Genomic DNA, 22,390 nt, shown 5'->3' with positions numbered 1-22,390 from the left:
AGCAGAGCCTCTGGGTCGGACCTGCTGCAGCAGAGCGACAGATCGGACCTGCTGCAGCAGAGCCTCTGGGTCGGACCTGCTGCAGCAGAGCCTCTGGGTCGGACCTGCTGCAGCAGATTGTCCGGGTCGGACCTGCTGCAGCAGAGCCTCCAGCCGGATTACAGACCAGAGAGGCTCTGAATGTGGACGTTTGCTCTGCAGACAGGAATCAGCAGCAGAAGCTGCATTCACAGAGTAGAGATGCTTTCTGTCCATCAGGCGCTTTCACAAAGCGGGCGGCTCCACTGGAGGACGGCTGCAGCTGGACCGGTACCGGTACCGCTGGTACCGCTCTAAGTTCTGCTCAGAGCTCCAGGATGAATCTAAACGCTGATGGACCATCAGATGGATCTGATCTGTGATCAATCCTCCCTCAGAGCCAAAGCTCCTCAGGTAGCGGCTCACCTGGATCAGCTGCTGATGGACCTGATCGTCTCCTGATCAGAACCGAATCTGGTGGGTCCATCTGCTGATCAGCCTGTTTTCTCTCCAGTCAGAATGAAATGAGCCTCAGATGCTTTCAGACGATGAGACAAACTGAGGAAGTTATTATTTACGTCAGAGGGAAGTTTTACCTTCCTTTAGTTTAGTTTCTTTATTTTTCAGGTTATTGTCTGAGGATAAATGTGGTTCAGTTTCATCACTTAAACAATAAAATATTAAAATCATGATGATCATCAGGTTTGATGCTTCCTGGTCTAAATAGCTGAATGTCGTCAGGTTTCAGTGGATTTAGGTGACTTTTGACCTGCTGCTGCACATTTTCACGCCAGGGAAAAAATGTGCGTATATTTATGCAAACTTTGACGCAAAGTTCATTTTTATACATGCCGACTTGTGTGTAAAATATGGCGCCGCACATTTTTTGAGCGTACAAATGATTTATACATGAGGCCCTGGACAGCCTGTCGGGCTGCGAGGCCTCAGCCAACTACCCCCTGATGGATGGTTGTAACTGAAACTGCAATTTCGTTGTCTTTCTGAAAATGGCAATAAATTCTTCTGATTCTGATTACTGCGAGGGAATGCAAAAGAAAAAAAAAAAACCTCTGCATGTCCCTTAAGGGGACCCGTAGGCTCGAACTGGCGAGCTGAAATCAACATAACATTATTAGTTTTTGCTAAGAATCATATGATCAGTTGGGTTAAAACGGTTCCTTCTGTAAATAGCAATGGTACATTTTATCTTGTATTTCCTGAATAATCAAAGATGCTTTAAAGAAGTACAACAGCATAAAATCAAGCAATGCAGCATAACAGAAAGATACACTGAGCTTAAATCAGTCTTTTGCTTAGCTGCACCTTTTTGGTAAGGTGAAAAATCATTTTTGAAAACTTTTATTTTGAAAGACTCCACCGGAACCCCTCTCTTTACCGCCGTTACTCTGACTGTGATGAAGAGTTGTGAAGAGGCGTAACCAGAAACAAACTGGGAGAACTCAGGACTTCAGTCGTTATTACAGACTCGACCTTCTCGGTTACTTTTCCTCGGAGGTGCGTGGACGGTCCCGGGAAACTGTAGATGTTTCGGGTCTGACGCAGACCGAGAGGCGGGGGGCTAAGCTAACAGCTCATTACTGGAGCAGATTGTAGTCTTTGCTAGGCTAGGCTGAGCTAAGCTAGGCTAATAGCTCCTTGCTAGAGCAGCGGGAAGGCTAGGCTATACTAACAGCTTCTGTTTTGACTGAACCTTGAACTTGCGGAAACTTTTATAAAAGCAGTAGGAGCTTGATTTTTAAGATATTCGTTTTCAGTTTCTGAGAAGATAAAGTAATTTATCTTGCTTTGCTTTTGCGGTGGAAGCAGTTCTCTTATCGTGATAGCAGGCTTTGTCAGCAGGTTTGTTTGCGGCAGAAAGAGCGCTCAGCCGGAGCGCGGATTCGTCCAGGACCACCGCAGGTGAGCCCTGCTGGGCTTGGTGATCTCAGAAGGACTCGCTGATAGCGGTGCTGCTGCTTTCTCTGGACGCTGTGCCCCCCAGAGGATAGTTAGCATGGAGGCTGTGGAGCCCCACCGCGGCAACTCGGAGCGGTTACATAACGCCAGCAGGTCGGCAGAGAAGCGGCTGAACGTCTCCTCCTCCTCCGCCTCCTCTTCAGCTCCACTGTGACACTTCTGCACGCAAACAGACCCACAACAGCAGCAGCGACACGACGCCGACAGCCGCAGCATGGAGGCGGTGTGACTGCTGGCAGGCTGAACCCGCTCAGAAGATGGAGTCCAACCCGCTGATTAACGGTGAGCGCTGCTGTGTGTGTGCAGGTAGCAACAGGTGAGCCGCTGAGGCCTGCAGCTTCAGGTGGCTCTGTGTCCGTCTGCTAGGGATGCTGGGCCGGTCAGAAAGAGCCTCAACCTGCGTTAAGCTGCGTGGATTAAAGACGAGCCTGAAGCCTGGACTAAGTGGTGAAAATGCTTTAACCTGCTTTAAATAAAGGAGAACATAGCATTTCTCCAGTTAATGAAGATGGAGTCAAATTTCTTCACAACCCAAAGTTGATTCTGGTTGATCAAGATTGATTTTATGCGTTTACAAAGTAAACTATTGGTGTTTCAACCACATGCAGCAGCTTCCTTTCTGCCTGAACATGAATGAACGTTCATTTTGTCATTGTGCTGTGATTGGTCGCTGAGTGTGTCTCCAGGTTATTATTGTAATTATCCTGATTAGCTTGAGGAGGAAGAGGATGTCGCTCTTCATCTTGTTGTTGATAAGCAAACTCATGATGTGATGCAATATTGTCATGTTACCATGGCGACACTGATGCACTCATCATGTTGTGAGATGAGATGTTTCTGATGGCAGGAGAGGTGCCGCCAGGCCTGGTTCTGGTCCAAATATGGACCCTGTTCTCCGCTGGTTCTCTCATGGTCTGAGCAGCGAGTCGGGTCGGCCCAAGTACTGAGTAACTGATCATAACACCTAATTTATTAATCACAATGTGTCCTCAAACAGAGCTCCAAAAGTATAAAAGTTATGTGAAAATTCTGGTAAAGAGTATTACTAAAATATTTATATAAATAAGGAGTTGGGTTTGGAGGCTGGTTTCTAGACAAATTTACCATGAGGGCCAGGATAGTCGATGTTTTTTCATGGCGACACTTAAAAAAACAAAAACAAAAAACCAGAGCAATATTTCATAATTTTATATAAGTGAGCCAAAGAGCCACTTGTGTCTCCAGAAATCCAGGTTGCAGATGGAAAGGGGGATCCTATCTCCGTACAGCAGCTAAAATGCAGCACTATAATTTTTAATTCTTTGTTAAAGTAAAATTGTGAAGGTTAAAAAAAAATCACCACTGAATATTAACATTAGACATTTATTTAGTATAATTTCTTCAGTTCCCTGGTGGCCCCCATCTAGATCCGCCCCTGGGCTGCAGGTCTGTGTCTGACATTAGTAATACTAAATGATCACTGAACATGAATTAATATGTCAGCATTTCTTAATAAAACAAACAGAAAGCCCTAACAAATCTTTTTAAAGGAGGAAATATTGATGTATTTACTGTTAATCTATGTATGATTTGTTCTCTAAATGGCCATTTTCCTATTATTTTGGCTGATGCAACTATACATTAAATAAGCAAATAATTGAATCGGCCCTTCTCCACAATCTTCCTCAGGGTCCGGTCACCTCTTCTCGTTGTGCAGCGTTTTCTGCCACACTTTTTCCTTCCTACTGACTTCCCACTGAGGTGCCTTGATATAACACTCTGCAAACAGCCGATTCGTTCAGAAATTTCTTTCTGTTTCTCACCCTCTTGCTTGAGGATGTCAGTGATGGCCTTCTGGACAGCAGTCAGGTCAGCAGTCTGACCCATGACTGCGGTTTTGAGTAATGAACCAGGCTGGGAGTTTTTAAAGGCCTCAGGAATCTTTTTCAGGTGTTTAGAGTTACTTTGTTGATTCAGATGATTATTTTTATTGCTCGTTCAGAGAACCTTTTCATAATATTCTAATTTTTTGAGACAGGGATTTTGGGTTTTCATGAGCTGTTTGCCAAAATCATCAAAATTAAAACAATAAAAGACCTGAAATATTTCAGTTGGTGTGCAATGAATCTAAAATATATGACAATTTAATTTTTATCATGACATTATGGAAAATAATGAACTTTATCACAATATTCTAATTTTATGACCAGCACCTGTATGTATTATATATATATATATATATATATATATAATTTTTTTCCTATAAACAAAAACAAGCAGCGCTTAGCCTGGCGTGGGGGGCTAGTAAGGCATGGTGGACCGCCATGCTTATAATACACTGGGGGGATTGTGTTTGAGGGTCAAACTGGTTCTGTTATCGGATCGGAAACTAGAGCTGGACTGGTTCCCAGAACTCCAGCGATCCAGATTGCTGTGCAGCTCCGGCCGAGTGATGAGCTGAACTTCCTGGTTCTGGAGATGACCTCGCTGTCATTGATGGGCTCCCTGACACCCAGGTTCTGGTTCCTCTAAAAGCCCATGCCAGAACCATCCCGGCTGGATGGATCCGGATCAGAACCAGCAGAACCATTTGCTACCAGTGGAGTTCTGACCCGCTTTGGTTCAGATGAGAGGATTATTCTCTCTGGTTCTGGATGATGAAGAACGCTGCAGCGCCCTCTGTCTGTGCAGGACCGCCATGGTTCTGGAGGGCAGTATCTTCATCTCCTCTTCCTCACTGGAGACCAGCGGCTGGTTCTAAGGGAAACTGAAAACCCAGTTCTATAAGAACCCGGCCAGGAATGAGATAAACATAATAAGTGTTTAGTGATGAAACTAATAATTAACTGAATAGTTTACATGCAGCATCCTGTGTTTACTGGCCGTTGACCGGTTCTGGTCTGATCAGAACGATGCCATACTCGGTTCTGGTTGAGTTCTGATCATGCTGCTGCTGTTCTGGTTCTGGTTCATTTCTGGCTTCTAAAGAGTCCAACTCTATTTTGCCCTTAAACCAGCGGCTCTGGTTCTGAACTGGTCCATGTCTGACATCTCTCTCTGCTCCCACAGCTTTGGACCCGTCCATCACACTGTGGCAGTTCCTGCTGCACCTGCTGGAGGACCAGCGCCAGCGCCACCTGATCTCCTGGACCGGCGAGGACGGAGAGTTCAAGCTGCTGGACGCAGAGGAGGTGGCCCGCCTGTGGGGGCTGCGCAAGAACAAGCACAACATGAACTACGACAAGCTGAGCCGTGCGCTGCGCTACTACTACGACAAGGTGAGGGCGCTATGCTACTGCTACGACAAGGTGAGGGCGCTATGCTACTGCTACGACAAGGTGAGGGCGCTATGCTACTGCTACGACAAGGTGAGGGCGCTATGCTACTGCTACGACAAGGTGAGGGCGCTATGCTACTGCTACGACAAGGTGAGGGCGCTATGCTACTGCTACGACAAGGTGAGGGCGCTGCGCTACTACTACGACAAGCTGAGCCGTGCGCTGTGCTACTACTACGACAAGGTGAGGGCGCTATGCTACTGCTACGACAAGGTGAGGGCGCTATGCTACTGCTACGACAAGCTGAGCCGTGCGCTGTGCTACTACTACGACAAGGTGAGGGCGCTATGCTACTGCTACGACAAGGTGAGGGCGCTATGCTACAGCTACGACAAGGTGAGGGCGCTATGCTACTGCTACGACAAGGTGAGCACGCTGCGCTACAGCTACAACAAGGTGAGGGCGCTGCGCTACTACTACGACAAGGTGAGGGCGCTATGCTACTGCTACGACAAGGTGAGGGCGCTATGCTACAGCTACGACAAGGTGAGGGCGCTATGCTACAGCTACGACAAGGTGAGGGCGCTATGCTACTGCTACGACAAGGTGAGCACGCTGCGCTACAGCTACGACAAGGTGAGGGCGCTATGCTACTGCTACGACAAGGTGAGGGCGCTATGCTACTGCTACGACAAGGTGAGGGCATGCTGAGCGACTGCTTAGGCTGGTGGGGGAATGTACTTCTGTTCAGTTCCTGCAGGTCCAAGTAGCTCAGAACCAGAACCTGGTTACTGATGCCGCTGTGGTCTTCTTCCAGAACATCATCAAGAAGGTCAGCGGTCAGAAGTTCGTCTATAAGTTTGTGAGCCAGCCTGACCCGGTGCTGGCAGACGGGCCTCACGGTGCCGAGGACGTCCCGAAGAAAGACACCTGCGACCCCATCGGCCAGCTGAAAGGCCAGGGGGGCGTGGCGTCAGTCTTCCAGTCAAAGGGCTCGGCCCAGGTACGGCGTCTTCTTTGTTATCATGAAACCTGGCTGTGGCCGGTTGTCATGACGATGTGTCGCCTGCAGCGCCCGGCGCCCGGCGGCGCCCAGAAGAGCTCCAGGAACGACTACATGAAGTCTGGCCTCTACTCCACCTTCACCATCCAATCCCTGCAAGCCCCGCCCAACCCCCGCCCAATCAAATCGGAGCTCCTGCTGCAGCCGGACCCCGCCGCCAAGGCCAGAGAGGTGAGGCCTCTTCATCACTCCTCTTCCTCAGCCAGAGGGGCGATGGTCTTCATCGTGTCTTCCTCCCAGGTGAGCCTGCTGCCAGAAGGCCGGCCCTCCCCTCCAGCTGGTGGCGCTGTGGACTCGCTGCAACTCGCCGCCCAGGCCTCGCCCCGCCCCGCGCCGGCGCTCAGCCCGCAGGCCGCCGCCAGCTGCCAATCACAGGTCAGAACCGTCTGCCTTTGCACCTTTAGTTCTGACCCGGTTCTGACCGACCCGCTCCCCCTCTGTCCTCAGCAGAACCTCCCCACCCCCCCTGTCAGCGACCCTCCCCACATCTACCTCACCAGCGTGGGCGACTCGCCCCCTTTCGCCCCCCTGCTCCCCCTGGCTCCCTGCGGGGGCCGAGGTCCAGGCTCCGCCCCCGACGGGCCGCCGGGCCCCCTGCTGGATGACGCCCCGCCCCACCCTGTCTTCGTCATCATCAACCCGTCACCCCCGCCCCAGGCCCCGCCCTCTCCCGTCGTCATCAAGGAGGAGAACCTGCCATCGGAGGAGGAGCTGCTGGAGATGGTGACCCTGCAGAGGAAGCAGGCGGACCAGGTGAGGGCCAGCGCCTCCGGAACCAGAAGGCCCGGTTCTGGTTCCGATGGAAGCAGGCTGTGACCAGCTCTCCTCTGACCCGTCCAGGTTCCCCAGCTCGTCTGTGGCCCAGCAGAACCAGAACCGCCTGTCACCATCGTGGAGAGCCCTCCTCCTCCTGGGCTGGACGCCCAGCAGGAAGTGGAAGGGGGTGGGGCCAAGGACTCTCCAGCAGGTAACTTCCTGGTTCTCCATGTCAGACCAGAGCCTGGACCAGCTGCCGGTTCCGTTGCTTCTTCTCTGGACTTATCTTCGTTTTCCTGTCAGAGCCCTCCGTTGCCATGGTAACGTGCTCCTCCTCATCTTCGGCATCGACCTCGCCATCCGGCGCCGGGCCGCCTAAACCCAAGAAGCCTCGCATCCTGGAGCTGCCATCCTCGCCCTCCCTGCCGCCCGGCCTCTCCCTGGATAAGGTTCTGATGATCCGGGTCGCGTGACCCGCCAGTCCGTCTGTCACAGTTCTGACATCACTTCCTGTCCCCCTGCAGGTCAACGCCGCCGTCAACAGTCTGTTGGCGCCGGGCGCTGCCAACACGCTGACACCGACTGTCATCACCTCCCACGCCCTGGTAAGCTGGACCAGAACCGGGTCTCATGGTTCTGATCAGATCCTCAGTGACTCATTATTTTCTCCATGAGGAGTAAATGAATGTTGGCCAATATGCTACGTACTGCATGCTAGCTAAGCTCGGCGTTCTAGCTAACTGTCTGGTTGTTAAAGCAGTTTAGACTTTGATACTCAAATGGACCTGGTTTTTCTTCAGAACCAGAAGCTCAGAAGGTTTTCCTGTTTACTCTGACATCAGAGTCTGCATTAAATCCCTGAGTGAGGAGATCACCATGGCAACGGATGTCCTGCAGTGCCTCACTCTATGGTTTAATGTTTCTGAACAGGAAGTGACTTGGACGACTTGTTACCTTGGAGACCAAGCAACTTCTGAAGATGACTGATTTTCCCACCTGACTGTAAACAGCCTGCTGTCTCCAAACGGTTCTGAAAAGTTCTGGAAGGTTCTGTGTTCATGTTTTCCAGACTCCGGTGCTGCTGACGCCCAGCGCTCTTCCCTCCACCATCCACTTCTGGAGCACGCTCAGTCCCATCGCCCCACGCTCACCGGCCAAGCTGTCCTTCCAGGTAATAGACAGAGCCCACAGCAACATGACCGTCTAACCCAGCGTTTCTCAACCTTTTTCAGGCCAGCGCCCCCCATCCCCTATCCAGGTCCCTCACCGCCCCCACCAAAGGATTTGCAGGCTATTTTGCACTGACTATTATTTTATCATTAATATTACTATCACTATTGTAGATGTCTTGATTTTTATGCTTGTTTCTGTATTTATCATCAAAAATAATTTCCCAGAGAACAAAAAGTCATGGGAATAGAAATTATTTTCACAGGCGTCTATGAAAAATGTAATGAACATTCAAGTTAAAATCTGTAGGCCAACAGCAGCCAGTCAGAGGAAAAATATTCTTATTCTTTGCCATTTTCTAGTTGTTAAATATTCTAGAAAATGATAAAAGATGTTCAACATGCCAGTTTAAACTTTGATCTATTTGCAAACCGACTGAGCTCTGCAGCATTAAAACATGGATAGAACTGGAACTACATTAATCACAGCTCTTCTTCTCTTCAGTGTTTCTGGTGGTGCAGCTCTGTGCTGCCTTCAGGAGAATGGGACATCAGAGCATCATCCATAAAACTTCACCCACATGGCATTTAGTGAGCAAACCAGAGCTTTCAGTGGAAAAACTAAAGGTCCTTTTAATGCCATAGAAATATGAGACAGAAACATGGATTATATCTTTATATAGACCTGTCTATTGATTATAGATTAATAGTTTTACTGGACAGAAATGACAAAGAACAAATCTGGTTCTTAAATCCTAATGAGTCAAACTGAAAGTGTCATGGAGTCACTGAACAGCCTCATCACATTAACACTGACTGAAAAATTATGTTGAAGAAATAAATCAAATCTAATTAAAACATGAATAAGTGATCAGTTATTTACTGTTATGATCTGTAAGATATTTATTCTCAGTATTAGATGTGGTCTCAACAAACCCATGACATTTCAACAATATTATTTTACCTTTTATCTGGAAATAGTGTATTAATTATTGCTCTAAAGGTCTTGCCATACCAGTTCATTCCTCTGTATTTACTTTAGTTTCTTAGTTTATTCTTGCATTTTGTTCTTCATTCATTTCCATTTAGTTTCCTTTGATTATTATCCTCTCCTGGTTTATTGCTATGTCCACTTTAGTTTCTTCCTGTTAGATTTATTTGATCGTTTATTGACCATCATTAATCTTCACTCATCACCTGCTGCGCCTCCTAATCATCATGTTTCACATCATGTGTTGATTGATTGATTGATTGATTGATTTGTGAAAGCGCCTGATGGACAGAAAGCATCTCTACTCTGTGAATGCAGCTTCTGCTGCTGATTCCTGTCTGCAGAGCAAACGTCCACATTCAGAACCTCTCTGGTCTGTAATCCGGCTGGAGGCTCTGCTGCAGCAGGTCCAATCCGGATAGCTTTACTCTTTACTTCGGATTATTTTTATTTTAATGTATTATTTTTTATTGATCATGTTGATTTTTTCACTGTTCAGCGTCAGATTCTCTGTTTTTATGTCATAATTCACATCGAGTTCGTCGCTCCGTTTTATGTCCCGCTTCTCCTGTTTCAGTTTTACGCGTCTTTATTATTTTACCCCCAAAGGTCCAGGGCGGTCGGGAAACGTATCGATGGGGAAAAGGCAGACTGACATAAACCTTTCAAATCAACGGAAACAATTTCGGTATTCTGATTACTGAAATTTTAAAGTGCTGTGTTGTTCCATCACCCCAGTTTCATATCAGACCTTACAGCTCCGGTGTTATCGCTATAAAATGAAGGCTCTCTATCGAGGTGTCACCATGGAGGGATTTCTTTATTTAAATGGTTCATTTTTCAGAGGGACACAAAGTCAGGGTATCGTGATTTTAGCTACCAGTAGCAGGAGAACGGAGCTGTGCCAAGAAGCTAACAGAAGCTAACAGAAGCTACAAACACTGAATAGAAGAAGAGCTGCCATGTATATTGTTGCAGCCAGACATGGTTTAATGTTACACAACACAGTTTTACCAAGTTGCTCAAAGTCTAAACTGGTATTGTTGTGCATTTAAAGTGTAAAGTTTACCTTCGACCAAACGCCCCCCAAAGGAATAACAGCGCCCCCCAGGGGGCGGTACCGCCCCATGTTGAGAACCGCTAGTCTAACCAACGGTCCAGAACTCTGCTGGAGTTCTGACTAGAACCAGGAAGATAGAGACACCACCCAGATCTACACCACCCGGTTCTACGCCACCCGGTTCTACACCACCTGGTTCTACGCCACCCGGTTCTACACCACCCGGTTCTACACCACCTGGTTCTACACCACCCGGTTCTACGCCACCCGGTTCTACACCACCCGGTTCTACACCACCCGGTTCTACGCCACCCGGTTCTACACCACCCGGTTCTACGCCACCCGGTTCTACACCACCTGGTTCTACACCACCCGGTTCTACGCCACCCAGATCTACACCACCCAGATCTACACCACCCAGATCTACGCCACCCAGATCTACACCACCCGGTTCTACATTCCTTCACTCAGACTTTAATCTGCTGCTAGTTCATAAATCACTGAATGGATTAAAGATCTGCTGCTGGATCAACCTTTTGGTTCTGGTTCTGCTCTGCATCAGAACCAGAACCAAACATGAACAAGCAGCTTTCAGCTTCTATGCTCCACAGATCTGGAACAAACTTCCAGAAAACTGAAAAACAGCCGAAACCCTGAGCTCCTTTAAACCCAGACTGAAAGCAGCAGGTTGGAGCCGATCTGATCAATAACTGGAACATTGAAGAATGATCTGATTATTGGTGCTGATCGGTTCTGATCGGCTGGACCTGATCAGTGGGTTGCTTGCCGCTCTGCAGAATTAAGGCAGTTCCTCTAGTTCCTCTGGTGGCTTGGAACCTGAGCTGGACCTGCACACACACCTACACACACACACCCTTCTACTACTGTGAGGACTCAGAACAGGACCTGGATCTCTCCAGATCCCCCCAGACTGGACCAGAAGCCCCCAGTCCATCAGACCCAGACTGTCTCTCCGTGTCATCTCCCGGCCCGTTCCCCATAAGGATAGAGGAGATTCTGCAGGGTTCTGGCTCGGACGCCGGTCCATCTGGTGCTGCTGACGTTATCACAGGTCCAGTTCACTCTGACCTCCAGCAGCCTGCCGGTTCTGTTCTGGTTCTGTTCAGGTTGATCCGAGTCTCTCTGGGACTCGTTGGCTCAGATGTTAACCTGTGGCGCCTCCTGCTGGAGCAGCCAGGCTGTGACCTGCAGCAGGTTTTCTGATCTTCATGATTGTTTCTGTTACAAACTTGACAGACGAACATGTTGCCCTGCTGTGTTCGTGTTGAGCACCAGGGGGCGCTGAAGGCTGACGAAGGGAGAATTTGTAAAAATTCTACTAAATTAATATTTTCTAGGTCTGAGTTTCTGTTTAAACATGCAGGTCTTCCTCTAGGGGGAGCTGTTTGTTTCTCCACTGCAGGTTCTGACCCATTCCTTTCAGATGTCTGGTTCTGGTTCTGACCCGTCTCTGTTCCTCTGCAGTTTCCGGCCAACGGCAGCAACCAGATCCACATCCCGGCGCTGAGCGTGGACGGACTCTCCACCCCGGTGGTTCTGTCCCCGGGCCCCCAGAAGCCCTGATCCCGACCCGAAGACTCCCTTTGGACCGAATCCTGAGGCGCTTATGCAGCGCCACCTGCTGGAGACCCAGATGATGAAGATGACGATGCCAGGTGGACGGCCTTCATCCTCATTAAAGCCCTTGTCTTTGTCAGAATGATGCGGGGCGACGCCGGGAACCCAAAGCATCCGGAACTGACCGGAACCAGAAACTGAAGCCGGACTGAGGTTGACTGACTTCTCTGTAACCATGGCAACGCTCATCTGCACCGCACCAGTCTGAGAACCGGGAGGAAAGGTCGGCGCAGCCAGAACTCTGGGTTTCTGTTTATTTATGCTGGATTTGCTGCAGACCTTCCTGATCCAACTTGGGTCGGATTAAAGATCCGTTTTACAGACCGAGCTCTGCTCTGATTGGCCGCGCTGAAAGCCATGCCTTCCCTGCAACAGACCAATCGCAGAACAGCGTCTACTTCCTCCCTGCAGGGGGCGCTCACATTCCTCTGCCTGGATTTCAGATCTAAACTCAAACCTGTAAATATTGTCGGTTCTGTTGAGGTGGGTTTGATCAGAACCGCTGAACTGGTTCTGGTTGCCATGGTAACTTGTTGATCCACAATGGATCTTTGCTAAAACTGATGTTTTTGGACCAGAACCTGAGTGCTTAGTCTGGATTGTTCCGGATCAGAACCTCAAACCCAGCTGCTGTAGAGCGGTTCCGACGGTCTTTAAGGGTTCCAGTTTCAGGAATATCGGACCGTTTCCGTCCAGAGAACGTCAAACTAACTCTGATCCACCGCCTGCTGTGGTTCTGACCGGATCAGATTCAGGAAGTTTCTGAGCTGGAAGCTGGAAAATCTGATTCCTAGAGGAAAAATGAAATTCAAGTTTATAAAAGAAAAAATGTTTGAATTGGAGTAAAAATGGACGAAATGTTGCTGAACGGCTCTGAACGCTCAGCGAGCCGCAGAGGCTCTTTACTGAGGATGATGATGGAGATGGGGGCTCACATCTTCGCACCATGCTGAGGTTCTCCAGTTTGGAGAAGAAACCGTCTGGCTGTTGTAGGCTGTGGTTGCCACGGTAACCTGACATGACTGTTGCCTTCATAGTGTTTCTGTGAGTCGCTGAGGCTGCTGCAGTCTGACGTCACAGAGGTCAGATCCACCTGGACTGGACCCGCTCCCCACACAGCATCTGTCCTTTGACCTTTAAGGGAAAGGTCAGACTGAGCACCGGTCCAATCAGTGAGCAGGATACGTGCAGCATCCTCTGAACGCACTATCCTGCATGCTCAGACGGTATCCTGGTATGTATCTGACCTCTGACCTCTGACCTCGCCCCGACACTCCAACTTGGACGGACTCTCATACCAGAATTGGTCTTGGATTTGGACACAGCCGGGTCACAGACGCCACGTTTGGACCTTTAATCCTTCAGACTCGGACCATCAGAACCTGTTGCTGTTCAGAAACTTGGGTCCTTATGAGGAACCAGGATTTCTGAGGTTCGGTTCCTTTGGCCCGAGTTCTGGTGCCGCCTGTGTCCTGATGATGGAGTTTCCCAGCCTCAGCGGGTCCCTGAATGCAGCATGACTCTATTTTTCTACCAGAGATCCGAGTTTATTTTGTTCTCAAAGTCGCCTTAAAGATCCTGAGCAGCAGGAAGGAGGTTCTGGAAGATTCTGTCCGACCAAGAAGCCATTTTTGTGGACCAGAACATTTCTCTCACCAGCAGAACCTGAAGAATGTCTCCACACTGATAACTCAGCACTTCCTCCTGCTGCTCCATGTGGTTCTGTTTGATGGAACTGGACCCGACTTCTGAAGGTATCTGCAGAACCTGAAGCTCCATTCAGACCCGACCCGTTTAGCTCCGTCTGTCTGATGTTCTCTACTGAAGCTGATGGAGAACCTGGCAGGTATTTGCTGAGCAGAACCTGAAGGTTTGGTTTTGACTTGAGGAGGTCTGATGGAGGCTTCAGCAGAACCTCAGAGTCTCTGTTTACTCGGTTCCCTTGGGCCAGAACATCCTGAGTTCCTGTCCCATGATGGGGCTTAAAAGCCCCACGAACCGTCTGACGACACTAAAGTCTATAAATGTGACACCGCCATCAGGCGGTCCCTGGCTCCGCCTCCTGTGGGTCAGGCGGTCCCTGGCTCCGCCTCCTGTGGGTCAGGCGGTCCCTGGCTCCGCCTCCTGTGGGTCAGGCGGTCCCTGGCTCCGCCTCCTGTGGGTCAGGCGGTCCCTGGCTCCGCCTCCTGTGGGTCAGGCGGTCCCTGGCTCCGCCTCCTGTGGGTCAGGCGGTCCCTGGCTCCGCCTCCTGTGGGTCAGGCGGTCCCTGGCTCCGCCTCTTGGTGTCACTGATGTTCTGGAGTTTTCTTTCTGACCTGCTGATCTTTTCTTTTATTACTTCACTGTAGTGGGCGGAGCTAAAACCATATTTGTATTATGTCCCATGATGCTTTGCAGACAGGAAGCTCCAGAACGTTCTCTGTACATACATGATGCTCCTGATCACATGACTGTTTAACCTGTACTATGTGACTGGGCTGACCAATGAAATGTTTCTGTCGTCACTCCTCAAGGCATGGCCCCGCCCCTCCTCGGCTGCCATTGGCTGGAGGGTTTGATTGATGTAAGGGGGCGGGGTCTGCGTTTATTTTTCTGGGTCTGACGACAAACTTTAGATCAGAAGATATTTTTATTTGATGTAAACGTTGTTTTCTACAATCGCATCAGGAAATAAAGATTCATCCGAGTCTCTACGAGTCTCTCCTCGTTCTTCAGGTCCACATCTCAGCTTTCAGAACCATCATCCAGAGCCGAACCGGGTCGCAGAACCCTGGACTTTACCCAACCCCGTTATCATCTTGCTCCAGTTTAACTTTGAGTTTTTCCAGATTTCCTCCAGAATATTGAGATCAGACTGATGGTTCTGACCCGGTGAGACCTCCAGAACCTTCTGGGTTTATCCAATCAGGTCTTTGACTCTTGGTTCCTGACCAATAAGAGCAGATGCCCTCTCTTATTTTTCTCTGATTGGTTCTGGAGCAACTGGACCTGGAGGTTCTAACCCACACAGCAGCCTTAAGCCCATTGGTCAGAACCAGAACCTCACTTTGGTTCTGATCACCTCTCGTTCTGTTCCAGCAGTTAGCAGCAGGTCTGGACCGTTCACAACCAGGAGGACTCTGGTTCTGACTGCTGGTGCGGATGAGTTCTGGATGATCCGAACTGGTCCAGGCCCAAACATCTGGACCAGAACCTGAAGGTAGTTCTGGAGTTTTCTCTCATTTGTGTTGAAATATAGATGTACACAAACTATCTAGTTAGTTTTGTGGACCTTACTTTTGTTAAGTCCTACAAATGAAGTATCATGTAATGTTGGCCAAAATGTCAGCATCCTGTTGCTACTCGGCATCACAAATGTCATCTTTTCTATCAGTCCTAAAATAATTATTTCACAATTCTGTTTGCTAGTCAGGTCTCTTTGTTTTGAAGAAATCAGATCAGTCCAGGTTGTTGTGCCAAAGCAATTTAATGTTCTGTGGCTTTTGATACGACTGTTTTAGCCGTTTACATGTTCACTGCATAAGCAGAGGAAATTACAACACAAGGAAATGCATCCGCACCACTGAGTGCCTGCTGTCAGCAAACATTAATGAAGTAAGACCTTTGCTTCCAAATACATTCGACATGTAGTGGAAACGTAATAATAAAAACCAAGATTAAAAACTGTCAGGTTGGGAAAAAAATCTTTTTCTTCTTCAGAATGAGGAAAAGCTTTAGATGATAAACATGCACCTAATCACTGGGCCTAAATTTATTTCTCTTCAGTAGTGATTGCAAACATTTTTTTTACCACAGTCCAGTTTCTGTCTGTGTGCATGTGGTTCCTCATTGGTGCTCTGAATGCAGTCAGCTTCTGACAGGATGAAACGCATCGTGTCTTTCAGCTGAGGGTTACCTCGGTTAGCTTCGAAGAAAAGATAACAGGAGTCAATATACTGCTTAAAACATTTCAGATATTAAATCAATGACATATAAAAAAATTTAAGAACATCTTTCATTTCGACTGATTCTCTACAAAATATTTCTGAGTCGATTAGTGTAGCATTTCTGCCGGATTTTCACAAAATATCAGCCACGACAATGAACAGGGGACCAACAAGTTCATGTCATCTTTTATGGACGACATCAAGGTGTTTGAGCCACGATGCCTCCAACATTGAGCGCGTCGCAGCGAAATGCTACCGGAAAACAGCAGATCCTCACAGCTCAGCATAAATATACTGTGGACAAGATCACTGATGAACAGTGGTTTGAAGTAACGAAGTACTTCGTTACTGTACTTAAGTACATTTATCGTGTATCTGTACTGTACTTAAGTAGATTTAATAATGGATACTTTCTACTTTTACTCCACTACATTTTACAGTAAGTATCTGTACTTTCTACTTCACTACATTTCTACTAAACCGTCCCGTTACTCGTTACATCCAAGTCCCGTTGCTCTTTTTGTCCGTTAAAATGTGAAGTTCAGGGTTTTAAGGTGGCGCCGTAAAATCCGAGCAATAACGTGACTTACTGTCTGTTGTCACCCATCGCCTCCACCTTTACTCGCAGGTGGAGCTCCAGACATGCGCAGTGGTTTCCTCTGAGCGGGAGAAGATGTCTGTGTGATCGTCAGTAATATAATAGCTGCATAAATCATAAGATATGGCGACATGTAAAACCAGCAGCGCTTCGCTTTCACGGTGGGACTGAGTCCAACTTTTAGCATCACTTGGAAGGAAAGCTTAAAGAAAGGTAAGATCTGTGGACGTGATGCTAGCAAAGCTAGCTGTACTGAGACACACATGTTGCATCTGGATGAAAAAAAGTCACTCATGCACCGAATTATTGTGTGGAGGTGTTGACTGAGGTGTCCATATATGGGACAACGCTGTGACCAAAGTGCAATATAGTGATATGACATTCAGGAACGATCCGATTCTTCTGGACGGATCTTTACTAAGGTTGATGGGACTGAAGCCTCACTGAGAGCCGTTCTTTGTTCGTTCTGCGTACGTACACTGCAGTAGCTACTATTTTATATATATGTATATATATATATATATATATATATATATATATATATATATATATATATATATATATATATATATAAAGAACATAAGAACACAGCATGCTCACTGCTCTTTGTTTTCGTCTCCTGTCATGGCAGCAGACGTTACAGCAGGAGGGAGGATGAGAACAGTCACCTCCTTCTGCTTGGTTACTTCTTCCTTTTTGCTCCTTGGACAGTGTTCATAGTTGAGCGTTGTTTAACGTTAATTGCTATATTTAATGGTGCAGACAGTTGTGGTTTCTGGCATGGGCAACCGCCCAGGACGTTATTTTTTTTAGGGATGGCAGGTGACCAACACGGATTGTGGCACAGAGATGAAAGCAAAACAGAATGAAGAAGAGTTTGAATTGACACTGGTTACATTTATTTCAGCTCTAAGTATTTAATATCTAGGTGTTTTTATGGGAATGTGGATCTTTCAGATCAATTTGAGAAGCAATTTTGAAGGTAAACTTAATTTTATTGTGTCATGTAGCACAGGGTGCTGGTCTTGGTCTTGATTTGGTCTCAGGTTCGGTGGTCTAGACTACAACTCTGCTACTGGCTCCTTGTCCTCCCCCACCCACCCTTCCAGCTGGATTTCTTTCAAAATAAAAGCCACTAGTGGCAAAAAAAAGTGAAGTTCATTCTATGACAGGACAGGAGACAAGATGTTTCCATCCCTGAAATTATGATGCATAGAATCACATATCTAAGTCTAAACTATGTTACAGAGTAAACAATAAAAACATGCTCTATCTGTGGCATTGTTCATTAAAATGGCGCATTACTGATGTATTAAAATTTGATCGGATGAAAGGATGAAAGAGAGAGAGAGAGAGACCACCCGCGGAGGGTGAGAACCTTGTTCAGGGAGGTTGCTGTGGTCCTCTCGTAGAGAGGTTAGCCACTGTGCCTTGCTGTTGTGGGACGCCTCCCTTTCCCATATGCCTTTCCAGTATTGTTCAGTCTCCAGCCTTGGTGGGTCTGCTCTGTTGTTATTACCCTGCCATTGAGAGTACACTTTAGCTGGTTGGGTGGAGAAGAGCCGGTTAATCCTCTTGGCTTCATTCTCTCTTGTGTATCTCTTTAGGCGGCTGGCCAAGGCTTGGAGTCTTTGTTTGGCAGTTTCGAGTGCTTCAGGTATGGGCATCTGGCTGTACTTCTTAGGTACTGATCTTTTCATTGCACCTCTTTGGAGCTCTGACAGTTGGCTCACTTCCCTCCTTGTTATCTTGATCTTAGCCTCTAACCGTCTTTTCCATGATGGATATTGGGTCTCATGGTTGCTCTTATAGCCGAGCATTTCAAGGATCACTGATGCTGAGTTGTATATCAGCTCATTGGTTTCCGTTATGGTGTTGGTAGGGATTGTTCTCAATGCTGCATTCACATCTTCAATGAGACTTTCTGATGGTACTTCACTCAGCTGCTGTAGTTGGCGTCGGGGTTGTCTGGTGTTCATTCAGGGCCATGATTCTCTCTCTCAGGTCAGTTGCTGTCTCGTTCCATATATATATATATATATGTGTGTGTTTTTCAGCCGACGAGTCCAAAATCCGGTGAGATTCATCCTGCAGTGAATCCGTCTCTCTTTATAGATTTCTTCCTCTTCTTCCTCACATCGTGTCTTTAGGAAACTTTCAAAACAAAAACGGAAGATTTAGGATGTATCTTACTAGTGAAAGAATATAAATAATAGTCTTTACCACCTGTGTAAACTTTGCCGGTGAATGTTATAACACATAATATAAGTTTTATAATATGTGTTATATTGTTTCATTTCTAATATAGGCCCTTGTGTCAGATAATCTAAGTCAATGTTAGAGAATAATTAATTTTTTTAGATTAACAGAATCTCAGTTAGCCTTCATAGCGGGGCTGAACCCGTATTACACCAAGCACTGTAGCTAATATTAGCTGGTATCTCGCCGGTGGACATAAATACAGTAAAGTTATATTCTAATCACAATATATACACAATAATATGTCCAGGCACGTGCAGAGGGGGGCTGGGGGGGCTTGAGCACCTGCCCTTTTTGCTCCTTGCCCCAAAGTGCCCTTTTGGTCCAATTTATTTATTTTTTTTAAGCTAATATTATTATTATTATTATTATTATTATTATTTCCCAAGCCCTCCTCTGATATGTACTAAAATTATTATTATTTTTTTGTTGTTTTTATTTAAAGAAAAACAACATAATAAGCCCTCTGGTCACCTTGTGACCTTTGACCTTTTGTCCGTGACACATGACGCAGCTGCCTCCCGCTCAGTGAGACAAGGTAGCTTACTGCGGAGCTCAACGTGGAGGAGGAAGGAAAAACTGTTCTGATCTATCATTCAATATTTTTATCATACAGACATTAGGCTGCTGTTGTTGTGCTATTAGCTAGCTGCTAGCTAACGACTTTGCTAGCAAAGCCAGATAAATAAAAAGCTTCTTCCCTGTATCGCTAATGATGGCGGTCATTCTTCATTATTGCTGATGGGGCCACATCGACGATCCAAAACCGATCATCTCCATAATGGATAAATGTCTGATTATCTAATTTCCTTTGCTGCATAATGTACATTGCATTTATTCTGGCGTTAAGTAAATGTATCTTGAAGGGGAATGGCACTTTCAAAACTGTTTTAATTATAATCATTTATTTGTTTTAAACAAAAAGTTTTATTTAAATTTTTTAAATAACTAATTTTTGTCTTGTGAACTTAAAAAGTTCTTTGCAAAACATAAACTTTTATTTGCACACATCAGAAATCTTTTGCAATTTTCGGCCCCGCCCACGACGTCATGTGAGAAGCAAGCAAAACTTTGAATCACAAACAAAAACTTAGAATAGCAAGAAAAGATTTATGACGAGCGCAAATAAGTTTGTTTGGCAAATAATTGTAAACTGTAAAGACAAAATATGTCTGCTGGTCCAGCTCTGATTTACATATCTCGCTAAATTTCAGGTTTGAATATTGTAATACTTTCCTATAACAAAATAGACCTGCAGAAAGAAACTACTAATAAAATATCTTACATATGTATGTATGCTCTGTATAGAGATTTACCTTAGCTTTGATTGTATATTTCACAACTTTGTAATTTATCATTGTTTATTAAACTCTGAAAGCTGAGAGGCTTTAATATTCTGTCCTAGAAGGAGGTAAGATGAGCCTTTTTTGTTTTGACCACCTGCCCCTTTAGTGGTCTCTGCAGGGGCCTGAATATGTCCATCTTACTTGTGAAATGTTGTGTGTGGAGCCCTCACATCAATAATCCATCGATCAGAACAACAATATCCCTCAGTGCTGAGGCATCTTCTGCTGTTTTGGTTGAGCAAAGTAGGAGGGTATACCGCTCCAAGATGGCCGCCGTGTTTCCTGCGCCGGAGCAGCCAATGCGGGGTCTACTCTTATATTATGTCTGAGTTTCCTCAGCCCCCCCCCCCCGCTCTGCATGTTTTAGATGAGCCTCTATTCCAGAACTGCTGATCCAAATGATTGCATGACCATCAGGAGCTGCAGATCCTGTTAACCACCCAGAGATACAATCCAGGTGTGGCAGAAGGGAAACACCTAAAACATGCAGGACAGGTGTTCTGTTTATCAGTCCTACCCTTAAATCCGTCCTACCTTGTGGTAATGCGCACATCGATGCTACGTCACATACTGCTTACTCAGCAGATTTCTTATAAATACGTCCTACCTGTTACGGTAAGTTTTATTTAATTTATTTTATACCTGGCTTTAATTAAGCTGCTCTATTACGTAATGTTTTTAGTTTACATTTTTCTTTTAACCCAGAAAAAGATTTAGATCAGCCACTCTTTAGCTTATTTTATCAGAAACTGTAGAGTTTCACTATTTAGAAATGGAATTAGATACTTAGCAACCCTGAACAGAACTTAGTTCACATACTTTAGAACATTAGATTAGTTTTCTTTCCTTTGGTTTGTTATTTTGTTTGTATTTCCTTTAAACTCATGTAAAACTCTTTGAACTGCCTTGTTGCTGAAAATGTGCTATATAAATAAAATTACCTTACATGACAGCAGCTTGTAAATATATTTATAGATGACTTTAGTTCGCGTCTGCAATGTTGTTACTGTAAACAAGTTATTGTTTGGCAGTTAATTTTGTGGCTATTTTGTCCTTATACTTAGTAACTGAAGGTGGATACCAGCTGACGTTTATCTGCTTCATGATGCGTTTACAGACCCTTAGAAAGTGGGATGTTTCACCTCTCTTCAGGTCCCAACAGGGAAACATGGCGCCTCATTTTTCTGAACAGACGAAGCCTGCAGAGGTTTCAACTTAGTTTAATCAGAAACTCCCAGCAAAGCATTTTATCCATAATCATTGAGGGCAGAAGAGACTAGAGAGAAATGTTTTTAAAAAGTACAAAAATCACAAAGAAAATGCAACAACAGCTGTAAAAACCCACAACGTTAAACGCCTCAGAGTAAAACAGAAAGACCCGATGCTTTAAAATAAACTTCCTGAGAAAAAACTGGATCCTTTGTTTACACCTAAAATCTGATTTTATCAACTATTAATTCATCTGGAGGCACCACACCACACAGATGGGGTACAAGTGCCACCAAACCCTGATGATACAGATTCTACACCAACCAGGAATTAATTGGGAAGCACTTTGTCACCATCTAGCGGTCAGATCATGGCACAATAAATATGGAATGATATGTTTCAATAAAACAAATCTGTACTTCATGAACCCATCAGTTTTTCTGGATAAATGAGGCAATGAAGCAGGAAGCTGAGGGGCCGAGCGCGTGGCTCTGAGGAACCTGAGCCAACCAGTGGAATTACTCCAAGTTATGGAGTCAAATGTTTCCTGATAACCAGACGGAAAAGAAATGTCCTAGTTTTCATTTACTGACGGGTTTTACTCCCTGATCGTGATGTCACTTCCTCCTGGCAGCTTGGATTCATTTCCTGATTGAATGTTTTCTGAGCAGATGGTGCAGCAGTGGAAGATCAGGATTAGGAAGAAAGTGAGAGTGATTTTATTTTGGCGGGTCAGACCAGGAACAGCAGTGGGGAGTTTTGCAGTTTAGCTCATGAAGCAGCTGATCTGTAACCATGCCGACCACAGACGGATTCTGCTCAGACTCCCATCTGGTCCCTGATCCAGAGCCGGAACCGGGTGACCCGGGTGTAGACGCCGGGTTTGTTCCTGAGGGCGCAGCCTTCGCCCCAGCTGACCACGCCCGCCACGAAGACCCGCCCACTGGGGTTGGTGACAGCCAGCGGCCCGCCCGAGTCGCCCTGCAGGGGGCGACAGAGGAAACCATGACTCTGGTTCTGATGAATCCAAATCCTCTAGCTTAGGTTCTGCAGATTCCTGATCCATATTCTATTGAAACCATGACATGCTTTCCTTCCTCAGCAGGCCCTGCTCCCCTGCCCG

General features: G+C 46.5%; 2 protein-coding genes across 5 annotated transcripts in view; one reads left to right on the top strand and one right to left on the bottom strand.

Moving 5' to 3' along the window:
- Window positions 1-1,415: 1,415 nt before the first annotated feature.
- elk1 (ETS transcription factor ELK1) lies at window positions 1,416-14,620 on the top strand. Of its 3 annotated transcripts, none has more exons than XM_088003010.1 (11): window positions 1,416-2,277; window positions 5,044-5,252; window positions 6,070-6,255; window positions 6,325-6,486; window positions 6,556-6,690; window positions 6,763-7,068; window positions 7,156-7,282; window positions 7,375-7,520; window positions 7,596-7,676; window positions 8,141-8,242; window positions 8,746-9,723. In XM_088003010.1, the coding sequence occupies exons 1-11, from the start codon at window positions 2,253-2,255 to the stop codon at window positions 8,830-8,832; spliced, it is 1,566 nt and encodes a 521-aa protein (XP_087859136.1). In that variant the 5' UTR covers window positions 1,416-2,252; the 3' UTR covers window positions 8,833-9,723. The 3 variants fall into 3 exon arrangements, with proteins under 3 accessions (XP_087859136.1, XP_014831626.1, XP_087859135.1); XM_014976140.2 differs by lacking the exon at window positions 8,746-9,723 and adding an exon at window positions 11,777-14,620 and having other exon boundaries at window positions 1,421-2,277; window positions 6,766-7,068; XM_088003009.1 differs by lacking the exon at window positions 8,746-9,723 and adding an exon at window positions 11,777-14,620 and having other exon boundaries at window positions 1,421-2,277.
- Window positions 14,621-21,262: 6,642 nt separating this feature from the next.
- LOC106907691 (suppressor of tumorigenicity 14 protein-like) overlaps window positions 21,263-22,390 on the bottom strand; it is a 43,779-nt gene continuing 42,651 nt past the window's right edge. For both annotated transcript variants that reach the window (XM_088003026.1, XM_088003027.1), the window contains one exon: window positions 21,263-22,248. In XM_088003026.1, coding sequence (XP_087859152.1) covers window positions 22,087-22,248 — 162 coding nt within the window. In that variant the 3' untranslated portion in view covers window positions 21,263-22,086. The remainder of the gene's footprint in view (window positions 22,249-22,390) is intronic.

Source organism: Poecilia mexicana, unplaced genomic scaffold (assembly GCF_051168715.1).
Source record: "Poecilia mexicana isolate PSO_F unplaced genomic scaffold, ASM5116871v1 scaffold_23, whole genome shotgun sequence".
Classification (NCBI taxonomy): Eukaryota; Metazoa; Chordata; class Actinopteri; order Cyprinodontiformes; family Poeciliidae; genus Poecilia; species Poecilia mexicana.
Note: the sequence above shows the minus strand (reverse complement) of the source record. Positions and strands in the feature narration are given on the sequence as shown.